At 37.4% G+C, this 24,351-nt stretch overlaps 3 protein-coding genes across 7 annotated transcripts; 2 read left to right on the forward strand and 1 right to left on the reverse strand.

The window, feature by feature from the left end:
- Window positions 1-391: 391 nt before the first annotated feature.
- Window positions 392-18,457, reverse strand: AIR9 (Outer arm dynein light chain 1 protein). 4 transcript variants are annotated; one of them, XM_086244600.1, is made up of 39 exons: window positions 18,246-18,457; window positions 18,069-18,152; window positions 16,851-17,772; window positions 16,247-16,318; window positions 16,035-16,100; window positions 15,788-15,859; window positions 15,627-15,692; window positions 15,433-15,495; window positions 15,269-15,334; window positions 14,626-14,725; window positions 14,282-14,383; window positions 13,500-13,732; window positions 13,290-13,404; window positions 12,506-12,626; window positions 11,811-11,986; window positions 10,918-11,053; window positions 10,533-10,633; window positions 10,382-10,429; window positions 9,990-10,174; window positions 9,760-9,877; window positions 9,316-9,443; window positions 8,854-9,022; window positions 8,517-8,635; window positions 8,090-8,258; window positions 7,662-7,746; window positions 7,486-7,559; window positions 7,282-7,401; window positions 6,799-6,994; window positions 6,584-6,705; window positions 5,968-6,175; window positions 5,402-5,475; window positions 5,056-5,194; window positions 4,332-4,513; window positions 3,722-3,877; window positions 2,068-2,199; window positions 1,796-1,854; window positions 1,640-1,672; window positions 1,402-1,533; window positions 392-928 (listed from the first exon to the last, which is right to left on the reverse strand). In XM_086244600.1, the coding sequence occupies exons 3-39, from the start codon at window positions 17,736-17,738 to the stop codon at window positions 752-754; spliced, it is 5,202 nt and encodes a 1,733-aa protein (XP_086100726.1). In that variant the 5' UTR covers window positions 17,739-17,772; window positions 18,069-18,152; window positions 18,246-18,457; the 3' UTR covers window positions 392-751. The 4 variants fall into 4 exon arrangements, with proteins under 4 accessions (XP_086100726.1, XP_086100717.1, XP_086100709.1 ...); XM_086244591.1 differs by having other exon boundaries at window positions 18,026-18,152; XM_086244583.1 differs by lacking the exon at window positions 18,069-18,152.
- Window positions 18,458-20,100: 1,643 nt separating this feature from the next.
- On the forward strand, window positions 20,101-22,737 carry ACD11 (Glycolipid transfer protein (GLTP) family protein). Of its 2 annotated transcripts, none has more exons than XM_086248460.1 (4): window positions 20,101-20,392; window positions 20,507-20,679; window positions 21,446-21,609; window positions 22,292-22,737. In XM_086248460.1, the coding sequence occupies exons 1-4, from the start codon at window positions 20,201-20,203 to the stop codon at window positions 22,396-22,398; spliced, it is 636 nt and encodes a 211-aa protein (XP_086104586.1). In that variant the 5' UTR covers window positions 20,101-20,200; the 3' UTR covers window positions 22,399-22,737. The 2 variants fall into 2 exon arrangements, with proteins under 2 accessions (XP_086104586.1, XP_086104594.1); XM_086248468.1 differs by having other exon boundaries at window positions 20,105-20,392; window positions 21,446-21,591.
- A 488-nt stretch (window positions 22,738-23,225) lies between these two features.
- LOC147297212 (uncharacterized) lies at window positions 23,226-23,957 on the forward strand. The gene has a single exon (XM_086230064.1). The coding sequence runs from the start codon at window positions 23,226-23,228 to the stop codon at window positions 23,955-23,957; it is 732 nt and encodes a 243-aa protein (XP_086086190.1).
- Window positions 23,958-24,351: the final 394 nt, after the last annotated feature.

A 24,351-nucleotide genomic window follows, 5' to 3' on the forward strand; every position in this document is an offset into this window, starting at 1 on the left:
GTGAATAGATTCTTTTGCCATTGAAACTAAAATACCAACAAAAAAAAATGTATTCACCCCTTAACCATCCAATCCCATGTCACTTCACGTAGAATAATACATTAGACACTTCTAGGCAAATGCCATTTCACTGGATAGCCGTAATGAAATACTTTATTTTGGTCCATGAGCCTTGGCTCAACTGGATTTCATAATACTTTTTTCTCTTCTATTAGTCGTAGACTCGTAGCTCAACTGGTATTAGAGGAATAGAAAGATTTTTTTTTTTTGGTCAATGGAATAGAAGATAGATTTAAGTTGAATTTTTTCTTGTTAATGCATAATTGACGTATTGGTCACGAAAAGTTTTTGAGTTTTAAGTTCCCAAAGTTAAAAGCTGGCCAGCATTTAGTTATGCGAGAATCAAAATGCAAGCAAAACAATGAGAGAAATAATTGGGCAGTTTCTGCAATAAACCTAATAATTCTGTCATTATTTTTTTTTTTTGAGCGAAATACTGTCAACATTATCCTCAATGAAATAATATACAATAATTGTGAGTTGTGACACTTGTAAGTTGTAACCCCTTGACCACTGCACATCTTTTTTTTTTTTTTGGTGACATATTAACACACAGCAATAGTAACCATGTAATTAAATGATGGAAAAAGAAAAATGGGGGGAGAGAGAGAGAGATGTGATTACCGGCTCACTAGAAAGTAAAAAACGATGAGATTGATATTTTCATATTGGTACAGGTTCACATAACATACTATGTGTCTATTTTGAGGAGAGTATTGAGGGATGTACTATTGAATCGCTGAGCAAGGCCTCTGATCACAAGCACAATAATATCTCGAAGGTGCCTGGTCTGCACCATTAAGTCTACCTCATTCTCGCTGTCAACTACAATTCTGAGACGATGTTGGTCATTTCGAAACAGCTCCACCTGCAAGGAAAACAAGAAGGAATACAATTCAAAGCAGGAAGGCAAACAAACGGGAAAAGAAAGGACTAATAGACATATTTAGTCCCTCCACAAACCCAACCATTTGGCCAAAATTTAGGTAGGGGACAATATCTAAGTAAAATTTGAGAATTAACAATTTTCTGCCCACCCTCACTATAATAGCAATATTGCCAATACATGCTCCTAGATTCCACAATACAGTCGAAATAATAAAACAATCTATAACTTGTCTGAAGAAAAAAGAAAAAAAAACAATGTATCAGATTCTAGATAAAAGATCAGCTCTATGCCAAATTTCAAATCCTCATATGATTGGGATTGAAGGCTTAGAACTACAATAATCAGCCCTGTGCTAAATTTCAAATTTCTCAGATGTGTTCATCGTTAAGAGCATCAAACAATTGGCAAAGCAAATTGGATTAGGGGCATGTATAGTAACACAAACAACTTACATGAAAGGGAGGTGCATAGCTTCCACGAATCTCGGTAGTTGGAAAAGAAGTCTTGGAACCAGGCTTTATAACCTTGACTCTTTTTCTATTGACTTCAAGGATTCTTCTCTCAAGACTTCCCACGGCAGGAGCCTGCAATGAGAATAATGATAAAATTAGTCAAACAACTAAATTTCCAAGCTTTTTTAGCAGTGAACACATTAATTACAAATGTAGAAAGAGAATTGCAAATGACAACCTTTTTCAGAGATTGGTCCTTGTCACACAATGCCTATACCAAATGTTAAAAATGGTTAGAAATGGTTTACAAAGATGTGAATTTGCTTAATTTTAGTAAAAAGTAGTTAGAATATACCACATCAAAGACAATATAACAGTTTAATGATCGCCATACCTCAAATTTCACAGATCCAAGATCAAGCTTCTGCTTCACTTCTTTAAGAACATCAGGCTCTGCACGTAAACCAATGAAAATTTTATGAAACGGTGTATTATAGATTTGAACATATATTTTTGTACCAACTTTCTCAGACTAGAATTGGTAGAAGTATCAGCCTACAGAAATGCAAGAGATAAAAGCAGAACAAGAAAAAAATAATCACGGATAACAACATACATACAAAAAGATTACACTTAAAACCAATAAGAGATGGGATTCTAAATTACCGACTGCAATTGGCTCTGTCGATGCAGAAACAGGTTGCCCCTCCACTCCATCCTCTCTTACAGGAGTGTAAATGGCAACGAGCCTGTACCCTACGTCGTCAACATTTGATTCATACATTCTCCCTACCTCCCCTGCAAGTAAAATTGTCCATTTAAATATTGCACAATGGAAAATTAATCATCTAATAATATTGTTCACAAAATTGAACCATTAGCCAGCCTATTTACCATCACAAAGAAATACAATAAACTGTACAAAATGTTGAAAGGAAAATGAATTGGATAGCAGTAATACTCGGGTAAGAAATTCAGTAATATTATAAGTTTTTAGACTCAGTTGCTATAGATCTATTGTAAGTTACAAAGCCTCCTTGGAACTCTCAGGACAAGATGCATAAATTATTTGCAAATAGCCAGGGATATAAACAGTACAGGATCTTTTAATATAGAGTGCTGCTATTTGCACACCCTTTTGTAAAAAAAAAATCAAAACTCAAAAGAAAAGACACACTTACCCCTCACCCAACACACCCTAACTCCATTTTTTCTCTTCTGCACACCCCATCAACAGACAAAAAAAAAAACACACACACCCCCTTCATCTCCCTCACCCGACCACACCCACCGGCCACCCACGCAGCACCCACCTCCTCCCTCCCCTCCACCAAGCCCAGCCCCGTCGCACCCTCCCTCCAACCCCGACCCAGCCCACCTCCTTCCCCTCCATGCACCCAGCCCGACCTCCTCCCTCCCCTCCACCAAGCCCCAGCCCCGTCGCACCCTCCCTCCAGCCCCGACCCAGCCCACCTCCTTCCCCTCCATGCACCCAGCCCGACCTCCTCCCTCCCCTCCACCAAGCCCCAGCCCCGTCGCACCCTCCCTCCAGCCCCGACCCAGCCCACCACCTTCCCCTCCACCTTCCCTTTTCTCTCTCTGCTTTCTCCTTTGTTCGGCACTGGTTTGCCGAAAATTTGAGTTTCCTTCGGCAGCCACCCACCGAACACCCACAAACCATTCGACAGCCACCCGCCGAACACCTACAAACCATTCGGCAGCCACCCGCCGAACACCCACAAACCATTCGGCATACATCCGCCGAACCTAGAGGGAGGTGGGCCGGGTGGGTCGAGGCTAGAGGGAGGGTGCGACGGGGTTGGGTGGGAGGGGATGTGATGGGGCCGGGGCTGGGTGGAGGGGAGGGAGGAAGTCGGGCTGGGTGGAGGGGAAGGAGGTGGTCGGGCTGGGGCTTGGGGGAGGGGAGGGAGGAGGTCGGGTTGGGTGCATGGATGGGAAGGAGGTGGGCTGGGTCGGGGCTGGAGGGAGGGTGCGACGGGGCTGGGCTTGGTGGAGGGGAGGGAGGAGGTGGGTGCTGCGTGGGTGGCCGGTGGGTGTGGTCGGGTGAGGGAGATGAAGGGGGTGTGTGTGTTTTTTTTTTTGTCTGTTGATGGGGTGTGCAGAAGAGAAAAAATGGAGTTAGGGTGTGCTGGGTGAGGGGTAAGTGTGTCTTTTCCTTTGAGTTTTGATTTTTTTTATTTATAAAAGGGTGTGCAAAAAGAAAAAACAGGGTGTGCAAATAGCAGCACTCTTAATATATAGTTGATGGTAATATTTCAGACAATGGAGGTGCTATCTATACTCCATGACTTAACTATACCTGGTATAGAGATAAGATCAGGACTTCCAACCATTGATCTGAGCCACTGAATTCTACTTTTGCCTTCCTTCCCTCCACTATAAATGCCACGTACAGCGTATAAGTTGGTGTGAAAACCCCTCCCTTCAATCTCCAGCTTATCGATTCTAGGAATCCCTGCAGATAAAAAATATATATATATAATTTAAAAGAAAAATTAGGGGGAAATATGGGAGGAATGGGGATTCCTAATACAGGGAATAACAACATTATTACAGCCAGTCATTAGGAAAGTGAATATGGTTAGAAGCAATAATATGGAGTCCACACCCTTCGTATTCAATTCATCAATAGATTGGTTTGCAAGCTTTCTTACAGAATATCCAGTTTATATGAATTAGGAACCCAGGAAAATCACTGAGACTCTAAATCATCTATAAGAAATGGTGAAACAATATATTTTTTTTTTTTTAAGAAATAAATTTCCAAACAGCATTCTTTCATCTGAAGCATCTAGACCAAACATCCCCAACACCTGAGGCCTAATGGATGAAAGAAGCATAACTAAGTTTAAAAGTAAGAGAGTAGTCCTTGAGACAAGTGACTACTTGGAAAGTTGGAAAGGAAATACCTGGAGATATAGGTCCAGTTTCAGCATATGAAGGCTCAGTTGACCTTCCAAACACATCAGTCACAATGCATTCACATTTTAGACAGCGTCCAACATCCTCTAGTCGCATCTTGTAGGAGCAAGACCGCTGTGCGGGTAATGGTTCAAAGGTTTTTTTATCTCCCACTTCTGAAGAAAAGAACCTGCAGCATCCTTCCATGTCATATAATGAACAAAATGAACAATTAAGAAAATTCCAATAAATTGAACGTATCTTCAGATTTTTTTGGTCTGGAAAACGTATCTTCAGATTACAAGTTAAATGGCATTAGCAATTCTACATGAGAAAACAAAGCTGCATGCCACTTGCAAATCAATATATTCAAAACTAGCCATCTGGTTATCAAAAAAAAAAATGTTACATAACACTAGGACCCAATCATTGTAAAAACTGAATTTCCATTTAAGACAAGTCCTAACAAAGCAACAGGTTCAGGGATGGGTGTCTCAAACAAAGAATCAAGGAACCAGTGGAAGGCCAAAAAGGTCAAAATTGATGTCATTGTAATTTGTCATCATGTTTAAGTTTTATAAGATGTATTTTCCTTCAGAATAATAACCAGAAATACCTGAAATTTTTTCTTACAACTGAACAGAAATGAAATATTGAGCACCTAAAAGTGGTAGTTGTGCAAAGACATTTGAATGCAATCATGCCGCATATTCCTAAAATATAACTCCATACCATTGATATCTGACATCTTTCTTGTACTTGGTCCAAACAACCTGTTGAGTCTCAGTCTCTGGGATTACTTCAACAACTGTGAGAACATCACCTTCGATTGCCTTCCCAGTGAGAGCAAGCATCTCTAATCTTGGAAACTCTGGAGGGCAATGCCATATTCAAATTAAAATTTAAAATGATTTTTAAGATTCTCTATATAAGATAAATAACAAACCATATTACAAATTTATTCTTCCTTTCAAGTACATGAGACCAGACCAAAAACATTGCAAGTCCATGAAGTTGAATGAGAAAGTGCAATATATCAAGGATCAGAAGTATTGGTATTATCAAATGGGACTTTTACCTGGTAGAATAATGTCAGTCGGCTCAGACAACCTCAGTTCACCAACCACTGAGTCTGAACGAACTGGTGTGTATCTATGACATGCATATGAAAAAATTTGTTAGGAGAGATAAATTTTTACATATTCATCCACAAAACTCCTCATGCTGTACAATGTACATATAACTAACAAGAAAGCAATTATTGGGTTCACAAGGACTGGATTGGACACACAGATGTTAAACGTAGGAAATTTAAAAACCCAAAAGATAAATCCTGCTTATGTTACAGTATATGTCAATAGTCGACAAATGATTATGACACCCATGTAATTGTAAAGAGCTTTACGGGTAGTGTTCAAAATTTGGTGGATTTAGCCCCAAGTAAGATCATGTAATATATCAAAATGTGGCAGATTTAACCCCAAAGTAAAATTTTCTATGGTTCATGTAAGCTGCATGGATTTAACATTCCATACAATTTCTTCAATAGACGTATTTTGCTTGGCCCCCTATCTACTCCCCCAGCCAAAAAATAAGAAAACACTACTTGGCATGACTGCAGAAAATGCAAGACAGAACCTTTACCCAAACAATAAACGGCAGTTGTAGTCGGCATCAGTGACTTCATAAGTTCTAGAGTTGGCCCCATTAATAAGAATGATAGTTCCTTCATTAGTTTCTCGATACCAGCTAAACAGGCTTGATCCTTCATATCCACCAAAATACTGTCCTTCTCCAGAATAAACACTCAAAGACAACTCCTTCACACGAACATTGGAAACCACAGGAAGAGCTGCAACATTAATTCGCTACACATGTCAAAGAACAAGATCCAAAAGAAATGGATATATTTCTTTTAAAGGAAAAAAAGAATGGATATTATGAATGCCTTCGTATGTATGACCTAGGCCAGAGGTCTACAGTATAGATAGCATATACAGAGCATGCATTACATGGAACTGATCAATTAACTATAAAGGCAGTGTCAGCTAAACTGAATTGAAACAGCTGCTCAACCTTCTAACTTCCTTAAAAATAAAAAATTGAAAATAAACCAACACCAGATGATTTGTATGGAAGAGTGCATACAATTGCAAATTAGAAAGACAGGACAGTTTTAATGATATGTCCTCGTATTAATGACAACCAAAGAAAATGAACTTATGAGTATGACAATAATAATTTAGAACTTAAGTTGTACCTGGTGCAACTGGAGAGTTGCAAATTGTAACTAGTGCCTTTCCACATTTGCCATCAGAACGAGTGGGCAGCCAATATAAGGCCAAATAATCCCCCACATCTTCAAGTGCTGGTGTATATGTTCTGCCACATTTACAAACCATTTGAACATCCATTTCAAAAATGGAAAAACAGATTTTGAAACATTAGAAACCACCTCCCGATATCAGAACTTACAGTGTTTTACCACATATAACGACATCTTCACATGCATTAGATATATCCAGCAATGCAGATCCATGCAGCTTATTCTTTGTTCTGTACCAAATATATTCTCCAACACCTTCCTCTCCACCAAAATATGTTTTTTGTGGGACTACATCCTCATCCTCACAACAATCAGGAATGACAAGCTCCAGTCCTACGGGATCCGCTGTTGCAAGAAGCAATAAAATGAATTGGCCATGTATAAATAAGCATCAAATTCTTTTGTAAAATGATGATTAAAAAAAATGAAATGGATAATGGAAACAGTATGATAGAGATTGGAAATGAAGAAATAAATGAAAAAATATATATTTTTGTGTTGCAATGGAACTCAGTTAGCTAGACTGAATTGAGCCCAAACAATAAATACAGTAAAAGATGTTTTGAGGCAAACAAATTGATCATCCTCACTACATGAGAATCTGCATAATTCTTCAAAACAAATTAAATTACCAGGAGCAATCACATCGGATTGGATGTTCTTAGGATTTCCTCTCATCCCATCTTTGCGCATAGGAGTGTAAACAAGTTCAATGCATCTTCCCACATCTTCAAGAGTCAAATCCAGAAAATCTGCCAAGAGAAAAGTACCATTTAAATTTGTAGTTTCATATGGATGTGCAAATATGTCTCATCTAATAACTCTATAAAACTCACCCTGAGCACTCAATTTCTCCTTGACACCATTACTTTTCACTCTAAACCATTCATAGGAGCAATTTCCTTTATCCCTGAATAACAAACAATGACCTTTATTGAGGGAACAGCCACAAAAGTAAAGTTCCAGGTTTATCAGAAAAAGAAAAGAAAATAAGAATAAGAATCAGTCTCACCCTCCACTGTAAGAAGCAATGAAACTCAAGCGTTGTCCTTCTATCATTGAACCAAGAAACTCCAAAGACTGACAAGTTGGGGGGCCTGCATTGCAAATTCAAATTCATAATAATCATCATACCTATTTCTTAATCTTATTTTTCAGGAAAGATGAATAGGTATTTATCAGCACAATCGCATGCCTAAAAAACTTATATGACTAGATTATTACTGACAAGTGACAACCCAGTATGCAAAACAAAGTGGGAAATGGGAAAAAAAGAAATTACAGACCTTCATTAGACCTTGACATCCCAACATTAAGAGTCAAGATTACTCTTAATGATAGATTTGTTCATGTATTAACGTTTTGTTAAAACCCTGAAGTGGACATCTTGTCCACTGCTTTGTAATTTTATCATTTGATAACAATAAATTAACTCCTTACCAGGTATTATAGGTCCAATTTGTTCGGATAGAACAGTAGGACCACGAGCCCAGTCACTCCTGACAGGTTCACACGAAACTGAAATAAAGAAGCCAATGTCATCAACTGAGAGCATGTATGAAGCGGTGGTTGCACCCCTAATTTCATTTTGTGTTCCCTCTGAAGTAGTCTGCAAATACACGACATTTCTCTAATCAAATGTTGTACCAGTTGACAATTTGCTATAGCTTTAAGAAAAGCAATCAATGCAAACAAACTCATAGATGAAGTGGTTTTTCAAGGAACTTTAACTTTCTGATAATGGAAAATTTTGAATTACAAACAGTCTACGAGGCATGTTCATGTACAAGGTTCTGTTTAGCCAACCAGCATTTTGCAAAATGAGAACAGAATATAGCTTACTAACCGCAGAGTTAAATGAAATTACCCGAAACCAGTAGAAAACTGAATCTCCCTCTTCACCTCCCCAATATTTTTTGTCGACACTAAGCGTAGTTCCTTCAATGGCATTCCCAACGATTTGTAGAGAAAGCAATCTAGGGCTCCCTAATTATCAAGTAGCACACATCATAAGAACGACTTGAACACAAAATACGCATATAAGCAAGTAAACTATCCACTATAGTTTGTACTGACAACGTACAACAATGTACAACAGAAAATCAATGCACATTGTACAAGAGTAAACACAACCAATAATCACCACCATAAATATTAAAGAAAAACATATAATGTAATAGGAACAAATGAGAGAACAAAATTACCTGGGCGAACACGTTCCTGGCCCATGCACGTTCTTGGCTCGCCCACAATCCCATCATCACGCACTGGGGTACACTGGAATGATACGAATTTACCAATTGCATCTTTGGTAATACGATACTGAAGAAGCCCTGCGACCTCAGGTATTAGAGATCCGGAGTCAGTTTCAACCTGTTGATTCCCAGGAAAACAAGCAACTATAAGCATATGTCCTCTACATATCACCAAGCACCCTACTCAGCACTAAAAAAAGGGTGGACCACACATGGACATTTCTCCTAATAGGCAACAGGAACTATTATAAAAGAGAGAAATTATATGATCAAAGAAATGATTCACTGTTAAACTTTCTCTCCTTTCTGGGTAGATAAATCAGTACACAATATGTATGATAGGTATTAGGCCTCCAATATCGTAGATCAATAACTACATTTTTTGAAAAAATTTGAGAAAAGTGAATGTACCTCATGAAGATACCAGCTATAGATACTTTTTCCCTCATGACCACCAATGTAACCATAGGATGCCGTCAATATTCCACCTTCAGTGTAATCACCAGTAATAGATAAAAAATTTAGGCTTGGAGGCAGAGCTGCGAGAAACAAGATGAGAGTTAAGTGATACTCAACCACGTTCAATAGCAAAAATGCAGCTGAAAAAAATCTAGCCATTGGTTTCAGCAGATGGATTTAAAACGTCTTAAAAATGAATATCGATATTCCACCAAAATTTCAGTGAAAATATCAAAAAAATTTGGGGAAACTGAGGTCAGTTTACACCAAGACAATAAAATACCAAAGTTTGGCAAAACACCACAGATGGTGCAAAAATGCCTAAATATCGGGCAATATTTCAGTATATTTGCTGACATTTTAAGCACACACACTGCATAAAGAAGATATACTTACTCTCAACTGCTCTATCTGATATCACATATGCTGATTCACCAGATTCACCGTCTTGAGCCATAGGAGTAAATTTTGCTACAATATAATAGCCAACAGCTCCTAAAGGTATGCGGAACGCCTAAACAAAGGTACCAACAATGGATAATTTGCATCGAATATGAAAGTGTAAATATAAAAGCCCTTCAATTTCAGGATTATTGAATCTGTTCAAAGAATATAGGATCACGCACCTTGGCAATCTTGGATGTACTCAACGCTTCAAGGCCTTTCTCACCATCCAAAGTTGAAGAACTTGTTTTAAACCACTGTACTCTGCTAGACCCTTCAGTTCCTCCAGTGACAACACCAGTTGCAGTAACCTTATTATTCTCCCTTAGATCACCAATTATCTTCAGATTTATTACCTTTGGAGGTGCTGGAATTTGGGAAAAGAGAAAAATATGAAAACAAGAGGAAGTTAGTCACAGCATGCAACAGCATAACAGCAATCTACAACAATAAACAGCCGGAAGACTTCCACAGAGAAAATGGCAGTGCATTCATCAATTTCAAGCACGCTTGATTTATTTTTAAGAACATAGACCAAATTTAGCTTCAAGATTGTTGACATTATTCAAGATACCTTGCTTCACCACATCGGACAGTATTGAAACAGATTCCCCTTCTTGCCCTAAAGAAAGAAGCACCAACCACAATGTCACATGACAGTTTATGAGTAAGCCATACTATGGGTATATATTGAAACGTTCCTACAGAGAAGGCCAATGGTCAACCTTCAAAATTGATAGGTATATACACAAAAGCCAAGCGATGCCCAACATCCTCCTCGGTCAAGGTATACACAGATGTACCAGTTGATACCAAAACAAAGTCTCTGTCAAGGAAAGCCATTAAAGAAAAGAAGGGGAAGGTATGCAAAATAAGTGTACATTGTAGAGTAGACATACAAATCTCAACAGAGAGAAAAGTAGGGGGACAAAAGAAAAAAAGAGGTCAAAACTGAAAAAGGATCTAGGGAACAAAATTTATGATGAACTTTTTTTTTTTGGTGAACAGAATTATGATGAACTTCATCATTGAAAAATGAACACACAAAAAACTAACTAGGAAAGCATATTTGTCTTCTGTTGAAGCATGACAACATATGAGTATACTAACCCAGTGTCCCTATGTTCACATAACCATTCAAACTTGCTGGGGCCCTCTCTTCCTCCAAAGTAATCACCAACTCCATTGATGGTAATGCCTTCAACAACATCTCCAACAATTCGAACATTACTGACTGATGGAGGGGCTGCCACCATGAAACATGAATAATTAATATCCCTAACCATAATCTTTTGGGGCTAACAGGAAATACAGTGAAAAAATAAGGGAGAAACTGCCTCAATGAATCTATAAAAACTGATGGGAAACAATGCTACTGTTTAGCTACAAGATGGTCTAATTAAAACTTGAACAAAATTAAAAACCTGCACTGGAGATTTTAACAAATATATACCAGATAAAGATTTAAGCCACAGCAGCTCCAACACTAAATCCAAAATACAGGATGGAAAAACAAATTGATATAAATTCCATGTTTGTGTTTAAAATGAAATAAATTAACAAAAAAAAAAAAAAAAGGCACAAATGCATAAGCAGTAACATATCTTATTGTTATCCTTCACAACAATGTAAAAGTGGTCCTTTTCACATGTATGGTTGAGAGGTGCTGATTTTTTGTTAGTTCTAACTGAAGCAAGGGCTCTTATTCAATTACTGTAGTTGCAAGGAAAGGTTCCATAAGTCATACAGAAGGAACAGTAAGACAAGTGAGGATTTATTGCATAAGGTGAATAAAGAAAGTTCCCAGCATGAGCATCTAAATACACAAGACAGAATTTGCAATGGTATATTGACCGAATTGTAGACATCTAGCATAAGAGAAACAAACTAAGCAAGGCAACCATAATTTTCATATTGACATTTTTTTATAAATCATATATTGACATAAGCATACTGGAAAAGTGACCGAGAAAATCTTCACAAAAGTTTTATCACTTACATACCTGATTTTACAAAATCGGTGTATTTATAATGAGGTTCTCCTTTGGCACCTTCTTCTGTCACTGGTGTGTACATAAACACCAAACTTGAATCAATATCATCAATGGTCAATCTATACTCCTCATCTTCAGCTCCAGAAATAACCACAGGACTGCTGTTCCATTTTCTCCTCAACCAACTGAAAAATAGGAAAGATACATGTGATTATATTATTTTCTTGTGGCAAGAGGAAAAAAACATAATGCATATGTGTACATATATCTGGTACAGTACATACAAATGTGCAGACAAGCATAAATTTATAAGAAATAAATGCATGTGCATAACCTATATACATATCTATTGGACTATGATTTGTTCCCCAAAAGCTTAAGCAATTAGGGAATGGACCAGCAATGCAACTCAAGATAGCACCTCCCCCTATGTGCAGCCTCAAGTGGAAAGACAAACAGAACATATGTGTGCAACCCCATCCTGCACTATAAATATTTAACAAATAATTGGGGAATGGAGGATGAGAGGTCTGAACCCAATACCTCTTGAAACTAGAGCTCTAATACCATAGTGTTAGACTATCACCATACCCAAAATCTTAAGCTATTAGGAATTGGCCAACAATGTATATCAACCTAAAAATATCCACGATTGTCTATTCATACATGTACATGTACAAAACCATTTAAATAGGTGGTCTCACCTAGAAACACCTTTCCCTGGAGTGCCGCCACACCACGCAATCTCTGCATGGCCTCTGATAATATTTCCCTCTACCAGATCCCCACGAACATCAAGATTCACAACCTTGGGAATTCCACTTCCTTTGCAAGACATAAAGTAAGATAAATTGGTCACATGAAGACAGTTCCTTAAACCATATAAAAACTATCTTAATAAGCAAGGCATGCTTCAAGATAAAACTTTTTACATAGAAATATATTTGCAAATTAGTACATTGGTTTTGTGTATTACATCATATCCACTCTACACTAAAATGAAGGCCCAGAAATACCCTGATGAAAAATAAGACAACACATTATATAGTCAATCTTATATATATTTTTATGAGAAACATGGAAGTTCATTGAAATTGAGAATAAGTACAGGCAAACATTACAGAGGACTAGGAGTCCACCGACAGTCAAGTCTAAAATCTAATATTGATAATGATTCATTTACAACATTTTACATCAGTTTTAAGAAATTATAGATGCAATCCCCAATGATTCATTTATGAACCATGTCCGGTAGACTGCATAACAACAAAAATATTTATAATTTATCCTCATTGTTAAATGACATTATCTTCTAGCAAGAGATGCACAATTTTCTGCTTTTATGCAGATAAGTGAATCTACAAATACAAATTCCACAGTATTCTCCAGCTAACACATGAGAAGGTTTAAGGCTTATATGCTGGATAGAACAGCAGGAATCTTTATATTCAGCTATTTATTTCCAATGAAAAAGATGAGAAAATTTACCTGGTGAAACTGGTGAAGATATAGCAAAAATAGAAGGGTATTCCGTTTCTCCTAATATTGCAGTACATTCCACTTTCAAAATTTTACCAATATCTTCATGCTTAGGCCAGTAGACCTGGTACAAAGGCATCATCAGCTCAAAGTAACATTGGAAGAAGAATCAATTGCCACTCAAAAGTTCAACATTGACATACTGAAAGATTCAGTTACCTCTCCAGTGGCATCAGGAATAATGGCGAAATTGGACAGTGTTCTTTCTCCTACAAACCACTGATATCTTAAGATTAATTGTGGATCAACAGCCAAAGTGCTGTCTTGTACAAAAGCGAAGTGGCAGCGACAAGCATCTTCTTCAAATGGTTCATCAACATGGGCCTCTTTGACCAGGAAGCCCAGAGGCAAATGATCCTTCCATTGCTCAACTAGAAAGCGAAAAGTTGAGTCTGTACAAGAGACACGCATTTATAACTTAGACATTACAAAGAAAAGTTTCAAGTGTAATGCAAAATTATCCTCATATTCATAAGCCTAAGGTGTATTGTACATATCCCTGGGCATGTACATACGAAATTTATATGTCAGCAATTCATTCATGTGTTAGGCCCAATTTGGTCACACGTGCTCCACGCCACCAAATATAACTGATCCACATGTTTGGCTTTGTTTGGCCACACATGAGGGGGGCGTATTGAGGTTATAAAATCTCACAACGAGCATTTCAAGCCTTGCACCAAAATATATTATATCTTGGGCCTCTCCACCCATTGTCAATAGTTTTGGTTGGATACTCATAACTTTAACAATGCAGTTGAGTATAATGCATGGTAAATCAACAGATTTCTGCAGTCCCCTTATCCACTACTTGTGTGCATAGCATACAAAGCAACTTGTCTATTCAAAAGCAATTATGCAAGACAGCTTATCCATTCAAACCCTTAGAACTGAGTTTGCAACATAACCGCCTACAGAATGAAATAAAGCAAATTACACACCTGCTGCATGCTCTGGACGACAAAACTCCCAACCATCTCTAATGCACAAAGACGTGTGTGCAGGATAACGCTTTGCAATTGCTAGCTCTTCTCGGGAAAGATCTGGCAGAATTTTCAAATTAACTTGTAAGAACACACTATAGTGATATGAAAACATTAGAGCAGGAAGCAGCATACAAAGAGTAAAAGCTCGTGTGTGTGTGTGTATAAAGAAATAGAGAGAGAGAGAGAGAGAGAGAGAGAGAGAGAGAGAGAGAGAGGAGAAGAAGAAGACATATAAGTACCAAGAACAGGGGAACACAATCAAGATGCCAAAACGAAATCACTGCCATACTTCAAAATACCTCTATCATTGAACTTTTTTAGGGTAGGACCAACAAGCAAAATGGAAGCTGCTTCTAAATGAGGCATTTTAAGTATAGGATTCTCCTCCACTCGTAAATGCTGTAGCACAAAACAATAAATTACAAGCATGTAAGTTTACGTTCCTGGGTGGGATGAATTACTTCCACACATCACAACAACCTTTCAATGTATCATTATCTTAGCACCAAATATTGGAAGATTTGAAAGAAGTTTATCACAAACAGAAATTATATTAAATGTATGAGCTAATCCTGATTCCTGAAATTCAAAGGCCGTAAACAGAATCTAAGGCTTCATCTCAGTTGCAAATTCATACGCCAATTTACCATATCTACTAGACTTCTACAGCTTCATCTTGCATATTTTAATTGTATAAAACAATGTTAGGATATTCAAAATGATTGCCCAGCCAACATTCTATCCCATAATCTAAAATTCCAATTCATGATCCAGACAAGGGAAAATTCAGACCAAACTAAAGTCATAAATGGATGCAAAAATACACTCACCACAGCAAGTCTATGATATTAATAAGTGTGCCACATGTTCAGCTACAGTGCTAAAGATAAAGACCAACATAAGAAAACTTGGGGGAAATAGTTTACATGTGTAGAAACTAACCTCAAGGACCGGTAAATATGGGAAACCCTTTAGGGTTGAAATTTTGTTTTTGCTGGCAGCTAATACCTGTTTGAAATCATTGAAAATAATAAGTAATTGATTCAAACATTGGGAGGCAGGGGAAAGAAGCAACAAGTTGCATACTACTAAAACAACAAACGAACCTGTAGTCGAGGTTGGCTTGCCATGGTAAGAGACTTCAATTTATTTTGGGCAACTGAGAGAAACTATGCAAGGAAAAATAAACCAAAGATACATGCAATATAAATTATTACCACTAGGGCCAATTTGGGAGGTCACTATAAATTGCAAACTGTCATAGCACATCAGCAACTGAAAACTATTCACGAAGCCTTACCTCCAAATTAGGGAGCTGAGGGAGGCTTGCAAGCGACGTGATCTGATTTCCAGCAAGATAAAGTTGCTGCACAGGTTATAAATTCAGAACCCCATTACATGGATACCTCTGCATTCTTTGATTTATGGAAACTGAAAGGTGAATATATAAGAAACACAAACCTGTAAGACTTTGCAATTTTCAAGAGGTTCAAATCCAGGCCCTTTGAAATCATTGAAACTCAGATCAAGAACCTGGAAATAAAGTACTATCAATCATTACCAAGCTATAAATTTGTAAACCTAAAAACATGGTTTACATGCTAAATTGCTAATTGTGTGCATAGTAAAAATTAAACAACTATGCAATTTAGTAAATTGTATAAAATTTGAACATGTGGAAAGAAACCTTTAAATCTGATTAACAAACCTTTACTCGTGTCAGTATTTCAACTCCCTCCAACGTGGACAATAGATTGTCTCTGAGATAAATAAACTGCCAAATAGGTGTATCATTTAAAAGAACAACTATAATTACATATAAAGAAAAAAGTTTGGGGGGGAAAAAGAATTTGACAAGGCATGGTAGATGGCAAAACTCGCTTCAATAGACAGCTAATCATATATACGAGAACAGTTTACCTCTAAATTGGGTGACAAGTTCAACCCACTAGCCTTGAGACTGCGAACTCTGTGACCCCTAAGATCCAACCTCTGGTATAAAAAGTAATATGGGGAAGTAATAAGTATGGAATGGAAGGACCATTATCTATGATATAATAATATTATACAAGTACTCATCTCCAAAACCATGGCATAGACATATGAAAATAAAGAATAAGCATGATGACGATAATGAATGTAAATCAAATAAAGTATCCAGTCAAGCACATGTGAGATTGAAGAGGAATGGCAGGCACAAATAGCATGTAGAGTCATGCAGAACTATTCAGTGCATAACTTTTTATCGATCATCTCCATGTTAGCCAATGCATTTCTAATGAAATAGCTTACTGTACACAATCAATTTAAAATACAAAATAAAAAAGAAGAAAACAAAAGACACATTAAGGGATGACTACCAGTACTTGCAGTCTTACACCATTTCAAAGCCTTACAAGGTCAATTAAAAGATAACAAGTAAAAGAAAACAATATGCACGCCACAAGCAGTTTTCTTACAATCAAAAACATATAACCCATATACCGCCATGGACATTGTTAACAATTTGTGCTATGATGCTTACCAAATCATCACCGGCTTTGATTTCCACCTGTGGAAGGACAATGAACCGAGAATCCCGACCCTCAGGAGTTGCCGCTTTCCTACGTCCAGATAAACTAGAACTCCTATCCAGAGATGAAGACAAAGACCCAGATCTCAGTCCACTAGTAACTGTAGGTGATCGAGCTGATGAGGAAGAAACCTTTGAGACTATCTTCCTGGCTGTACTGCTACCGCTACTGTCCAATGAAGATGTCACCCTTCTTGAAGATGAAGATGAAGCGGACAATGCTGGCTTGACAGAAGGCTTCCTGACAGTCTCTTGCTTAGTCACATGAGAACCACTTGATTTATTCAAACTCCGGTCCAATGGCGATGCTGGAACCAACTTTGTCACATGCCCAGTTGATTTGTTCAAACTCCGATCCAATGGTGATGCTGGAACTGACTTTCTAGCCTCTGCAACACTGGTTCGAGTAGAAGATTTTGTAACAACTGAAGGCAATGAACTCCTCCTAAGTTCTGGGAGAGACCGCCTTACAGAGTCTGCAGTCCTTTTTCCTGCAATTGTAGTAGCATTGGTTTGCTGTCTTGTGGAGGGCACTGATGGCTTCTGAGGCAAACCTCCAGTGCTGTTTCGCCTCAACACGGGAACTGCGTTCGAGCTTCGCAAAGACCCAGTTGCACTTGACTTGTTCGCACTGGAACTAGAATCCAAAGCACTTTTCGGGTCTACTTTCTTTCTAAGAGAATTAGTTGGAGCCGAGACCTTTGGTGTCACTGCAGCACCGGGTTTCACAGTTTTGGTAACTTTCTTTGCAGCTTCTGATGAACGAACAGAGGCCTGTTTCTCTGGAATTTGGGGCCTTTCATCTGGGTCTTCGCCTGATTTCACTAAATTGTCCTCCATTTTGGTTAACCAGAAATGTGTTCAAAACCAACACCTACAACCCAACAATAGCCAACATAACGAAGTAAATTTTTCAACGTTCCATATTTGGTTTCCAAGAAAATGCATAGGAAAATGGAAAGAAAAAGGCGAAGAGAAATTGAGCATTTACACCCTTTACTCAACTAAGCTCAAAGTCATTCGTTACCTCAAATTTTCACCAACCAGCTAAGGGGTAATTCAACTAAACCTCCATAGTGACAAAACAAAAAAGACAATTTATAAAACAAAAAGTTGGAGCTACTTACAGCTCCAAAACTAGCTAAAAATTGAAGCTTTTAGGAGCAAAACCTCTGTTCTTGAAAGTGAAAGATCATACTAGGATCTAGCACAAAATGCAGCTTCATTAGCAAAAACCCAAGCTCCCAATTCGACCTAAGCTATACAATTGTTGACCAGTGTGAACTCAAAAGAAAAATTCAAAAACACACAGACAAAAAAAACAGAGGGAGAGGGAGAGAGTTTTACCTGGACAATGTCTCAGATCTGGGGAGTTGCAAAACTGAAACCGAAACTGTAAAGCATTTCTAGGGTTTGATTATTTTGACAGAGATGCTGAGAGCAGGCTTGGAAGTGTCCGCTAAATGCACCAAAAAAGCACAAAAGTGATACAGTGAGAGAGTGAAAGAGAGAGAGTGTGTGCTGGTCGCTGAGCTACGAATTTGGAAAAGCTATTGGCTAAAGGCCAGCGTGGTGGTGATTAAAATATGTTTGAAAAAAGTTGTCTTCCAGATAAATTTGTGTAATGTTAAAAAATTGGCGGAAACCGTATTACATTTCAAATACTATGCAACTGTGCTTGGGTTTAAAGGTCGGTGGGGTAGGGATAAGACTTAATAGCATCTCCAAATAAAGGTGAGGCAGAAAAAGGAAATAAAATGAGTTAAAATTAGTACAAACTACCCCTCCTAATTATTCTTTTTGACCTTTTTGGGATAAAGTGTTTTGTGCTTTTGTTTTCTATCTTTTTTCTTTTGGGATTTTACCAAAACCGCAAAAGGAAAAATAAGTTACCAGAGAATTGAAGCACAAATGCACAATTCACTAACCCACACACATAATCTTCTCTTTCTTTCTTTTTAATCTCTATTTCTTTCAATAGTTTCTTTTGATTCTCTAACATTAATGGGCAAGCAAGGAAACAATAAAGCAAATTCTTTTGTAAAAAAGCATCGATAGAGGAGTATGTGGATGAGAGAATTGAGGTGGAATTTGGGTTTAAGGATAAATTTTTCTACGTAATCATAACACTGTATGACGTTGTTACAACATAGATGACCGACGTATTTACATTTATAAGTGTAGTACTAATAAATATACACATATTATAATATGAGTTTATTAGTAATACCACGTTGTAGTGTTATAATTACATCAAAAAATTACTCAAGTGTTTTTTTTGTCAATAATTACTCAAGTTAAGATAGAACTTAAAAACTCATGTTGCTAAAGTACTTTGTTTGTAAAATTATTACGAGATTTGTAAATCTATTGATGATTGTAAAATGAGATTATAGAGTTTAAAATTATATGTTAAAAGTCATAAATAAGTGTTAAATATCAAAATAACGAGACTTTAAAAATTTAAACTTTGAACCTCAAATTAAGAACCACGCGCCTTAGATCTAAACCTTGACCAATATCCCTATTATGGATTTTGTGTGCCCATAACCTACTACGTAACACATGTCACCAAACTCTAGTCCCATACCAAGACCTTTTACTTAAATGGTTAAATCGAACATTGAACTACTACATACTTAAACACTTACTTTGGACCTTAAACCCTAAATCTAAATCTTAAAATGTTTGGACATAAGTCAAAATTAGAACCGAACCCAAGTCCTAAATTGAAACATTTTTTAACCCCAAACAATGTACTTTATTAAAAATAAAAATGCAGTGTGTTTTTCTCACACACAATTTGTTGTTTTGTAAATGGGATGAATCACAAAAATGTAATGAAAGTTTAAATTAGCTAGTAAAACAAAGATTTGTTAACTACTTATGATTTGTTAGAAAGTCATCATTAATAGAAGTATAAAACTTAACAAAAATCAGCATCCGCTTAGAAGTTATTGTCATGAAGATCATGTATGGTAAAATTGCTAAGTGATATCTGCTAACCAAAAAAGAGAAAAAAAAAAAGCTTTTTTATTTTATTTACCCCAAAAGAAAAAATTGCAGTTATCTTCATTTTAATCCAATACAGTCAATCACTCAATCTCTTTTTTTTTTTGGTCAAAGTGGGATATTCTAATGTGAACTGGAGCATAGAATTTTCTACGTAGCCAAACGGGGCCAATTTATTCAGTTGTTCATCACCGCGTTGATGCGCAGCAAAGAACATTTCCTGGCAGAAAAGTATAAGACTAAAAACAGAGAGAGAGAGAGAGACAGAGTCAAAGAGAGAGAGAGAGAGAATGTCTACAATGGCGGATGAAAAGCCGCTGAGAAAAATAGCGGAGGCATTCAAAGAGCTCGAGCTAGCCGTAAACTCCCAAACCGCAGACGTTGAGGTCGCTCCGTTCTCTCGTGCGTGCTCGCTTGTATCGCCTCTGTTTGGCTGCTTGGGCATCGCCTTCAAGTTTGCCGAGATGGACTACGTAGCCAAGGTACATAATTTTTTTCCTTTTTCCGTTTGGTTCCCGAGAAAATCACTGAAATCAAATCAAATCAAAATCTGGGATATTTATGTTTCAATTTAATCAAATTCTGGACGGTAATAGGTCGACGATCTCACGGCAGCGTCGGATTCAATCTCGACCTTAAAGATTTTGGTCGACCGCGATATCGATGCGGGTTGCGTGAGAAAAGCTGGTAGTCATACGAGGAATTTGTTGAGAGTTAAGCGTGGGCTCGACATGGTTAGGGTACTCTTCGAGCAAATTATAGACACAAAGTACGGATTATCAACAACTTTTCACATTCATTGTACTGTTATGCATTTTCACTTATACATTTTTTGCTTTTTCCGAAAATTAAAAAAGAAGGTGCTAATGTCAAATGGTGTTTTTATCTAAGGAATTACACTTTGCAAATGGATGATGCTAAATGTATTTAAAGTTTCGGTCAATTACACTTTGCATTGTAAAATTTCATTTTGGTTCAAGTCGGTGTATTTATATCCACATGTTTGCACATTGTAGTGATGCTAATCTTTGGCCTAATTTCTGTGTTAAGTGAGGTGGATTAGTGATCAATGGTCACCATTTAGACCAATTTAAGGGTAGAAAAGAAATAACAAATATATTCTCTCGCAAAACATAACACACAGCACCTGCAGCAGTTGTACAATCATACATGGGGGGATATTGCATACGCTTTGCTACATCCCATTTGCTGTTTGTAGTTGCTGCAGCTGTTGTGTGTTATATTTTCAGCAAGAATATGTTTTGTATTCATTTTTCTACCCTAAATAGGTCTAAATGGTGGCTGTGTGGTTATTAATATGTTTGATTTGACGTAGAAATGAAACAGAGAGTTAACATTGCTACACTGTTTAATGGTTATGATTAAATTGTTGAATTTCAAACCTCACGAACCAAACTGAAATTTTACTCCAGCTAGGGGTTGGAAGTGTAATTTCCTACAAACTTATTTGGTTGCTGAAGTTCATATTACGCGGCTAAATTGTACTAACCTTTCCTTATTCTCATATATGGAAGGGGAAACTCCTTGAAGGATCCAGCTTCCAAGGCTTATGCACAGGTGTTTGCTCCCCACCATGGATGGGTCATCAGGAAAGCGGTTGCTGCAGGGATGTATGCGCTTCCTACAAGGGAACAACTAATGAAGAAACTCAATGAAGATGGTGAGTTTATGGAGAGAGGTATTACATTTGTCTCGTAAATTAAGTATCTCAATAAAGCACTTGACTGAAATAAGGGTTGCTGTTTAACATATTGCACCACAATAGGGTTGGAGGTGGTAGGTTTCATTTTAAACCTACACACACACAGACCCCATTAGACCTTTGATCGATTTGAGTGGAGGGATTTATTGAAAACTGATGATTGGGACAGCTTACTAAGATGTTTTTATTTTCTGGGAATGATGAGTTATATTTAGTCTTACTTCTACCACATCCTTAGAGATAAAACTTGTTAGATACATAGTCTTCAAAAATTATATTTGGTATTACTTCTTCATTTCCCGTATTACTTCTATATAACTTTTAAATATCAAGTTTTCCATTATTCACATTGTGTAGTGCCATTAAGACACTCTGATTTTAGATTGATTTGATCAAGAGTTGAAATGTTTAGCGTATACTGAGTACCTGCCAAATATGTCACATTGTCAATGGATTGTGATTCTGGTGATGCTTGTAACTTTAGTTTAGTTTTTATCAATCTAAAAGGATCTTCTCTGTGCAATAAAAGTTTGGAGGGGTTTTATTTTGTCCCTCTCTGCTTTCCTGTTTCTTTAGGAGAAACACTAATTATTTTTATTGTTATATTTCATCAATAGTTGTATTAACTCCACGCGTCCTTCCACTTTGTAACTTTCAGATAGCTCTGCAAAAGTTCAAATGCAGAATTATATTGCTGCTTCTACACCTCTAATTCTGTACATTGACAATCTCTTCCACTCAAGGAAATTGGGCATAGATTGGTAAAACAGGAAGTGTATTCTATTTATGGAGATCTGTACCAAAATAAATTTTATGTATTGAATTTATAGATATTAGAATTTTATGTCTCATGAATTTATTACAAAAATTGTTGTATATTGTAATAAACCTTATTTATAATGGGGTGGCAGTTGGATTTTCCCATGATCCCCATATGCTCATGACCCTGTTTGTTTGGAGCTGGATTATGGTTGAATCCTGTCACTTGCTCAACCCAAATTCTCTATTTATAATTGTATCAGTAATTTCTACCTTAAGTTGATCCATTTGATCAGCATTGATAAACTGGCCTATACAATTCGAAATGCTTTTACATTTTTTTTATTACTTGGCGCTTTTGCATCCAAGTATTTGACATTGTTTTGAACATAGATTTGGTTTGTTTGTTGGTGAGTGTTAGGCGTTTTAACATAACCAAAACCCCACTTCTCTCATATTTGCGGTTTTGGTGCAAATCCTCAATCTGGGTCTTCTAGATGGGTCATTGGATTCAAGATTTAAGGATTGAGGTATTTAGGGTTTGAATCGGAGCGTTTTTCTTGGGGTTTGGTCCGATTGTTGTTTTCTTTGGAAGGTTTAATTGGTTGTTGTGGATTTGGGAACATATCGATCTTTTCTTGGAGGTTTCTTGAAGTTGGGGGTTTCTTGAAATTGGGGGTTTCCCAATTTCTCTCTAAGTAATCTGAGATTCGGGGGGTTTTTTCACTGCTCTCTCAGAGACATTGTTGTTCCATTGAGTTTTTTTGCTTGGTGTTGCATGATTTCTGGGTTTACGTCTTTTCAAAGTTCGGTTTTCTGTGTTTGGAAAGGTTATGGCTACAATTATGTCTCGTTCTGTAGCAACTATGACCAGTGTTGAAGATCCTATGACCTCTGTGACTCTTGATGGGGCAATTATTGCCGAAAAAATACCTCATAGGGGAACAATTATTGGTATTTTACTTGCAGCTTGGAAGGATTTTGGTGATGTTAAAATGGTGGGTTTAAAGGATCGTTTTTTCACAATAACTTGTGCTAGTGAAGCAGTTGCTAGAAGAATCCTAAATGGGGGTCCATGGTCTGTTAAAGGGTTTTGTATGAGCATAGTGAGATGGCCAGATGATTTGTCTATTGGGAATCTTTGTTTTTCTGACGTTCCATTCTGGATTCAGATTTCAAATCTCCCAAGGGGACTTATGACAAAGGAGGTTGCCCATAAATTTGGAGAAAGGATAGGGGCTGTTTTAGAGATAGAGGACCCTGATATGTTTCCCAGAGGTTTACTGCGTGTGAGGGTCTTGGTGGATATCACTCAACCTTTGGTTGGCTTTTTGTGGATTCCTGATGGGAATAATGGCCAAGTGAGGGTTAAGATTCAATACGAGCGACTTTCTGATTTTTGCTATAATTGTGGGCGATTAGGACACTGTCATCAAGATTATGAAGATGAGATTACTTTTGATGACAGGGGTAAGATGAAATATGGTGAAAAGCTACGAACTAAGGCTGCTGTGAATTTGGGTTTTATGCTGAGGAAAAAAGAGCCTAAGAAAAAGTCTCTCTAGCATAGCTTGGGGCCAGGAAGGGCTCCTGACAAGACACCAGTTATTGACAATTTCTTAGATTTGAGTGTGGAGATGCAGAAACTTAAGACAAAGCAGGCGAAGGCTACTGTTACAACTCCTATCTCTACTACGGCTGTTGGAATTATACAAGATGTGATCTCCTCTATTGGAACTTCTACTACTAACATGATTAATTCCGAGCCTTCTATGAACGTTATGGTTGTAGATTCTAAAAAACAAGAGCTGATGATCAAGGATAAAGAGCAACCAAGTATTGTTGGCAATGAGGCTAATTCTGTGTCTGTCTCCATCATAAGTTCTGTTTCAAGGGTTATACAGGAATCAATAAGCAACGGAAGGACTCCAGTGCTGCAATCTAATGATGATGGCAATG

Source organism: Dryas octopetala, chromosome 1 (assembly GCF_963921425.1).
Source record: "Dryas octopetala chromosome 1, drDryOcto1.1, whole genome shotgun sequence".
Classification (NCBI taxonomy): Eukaryota; Viridiplantae; Streptophyta; class Magnoliopsida; order Rosales; family Rosaceae; genus Dryas; species Dryas octopetala.

Bases quoted from the DNA above. Each gene is read 5' to 3' on its own strand.
- AIR9 (XM_086244583.1), bottom strand. From the start codon at position 17,738: ATGGAGGACAATTTAGTGAAATCAGGCGAAGACCCAGATGAAAGGCCC. The intron at 11,054-11,810 runs GTATGTAAGTGA...TCATGGTGGCAG, and splicing joins CACCGATTTTGTAAAATCAG to CCCCTCCATCAGTCAGTAAT. The intron at 6,995-7,281 runs GTAATTTAATTT...TTCTTGCAACAG, and splicing joins ATCCGATGTGATTGCTCCTG to CGGATCCCGTAGGACTGGAG.
- LOC147297212 (XM_086230064.1), top strand. From the start codon at position 23,226: ATGGCTACAATTATGTCTCGTTCTGTAGCAACTATGACCAGTGTTGAA.
- ACD11 (XM_086248460.1), top strand. From the start codon at position 20,201: ATGTCTACAATGGCGGATGAAAAGCCGCTGAGAAAAATAGCGGAGGCA. The intron at 20,393-20,506 runs GTACATAATTTT...GGACGGTAATAG, and splicing joins AGATGGACTACGTAGCCAAG to GTCGACGATCTCACGGCAGC. The intron at 21,610-22,291 runs GTATTACATTTG...TGTAACTTTCAG, and splicing joins TGGTGAGTTTATGGAGAGAG to ATAGCTCTGCAAAAGTTCAA.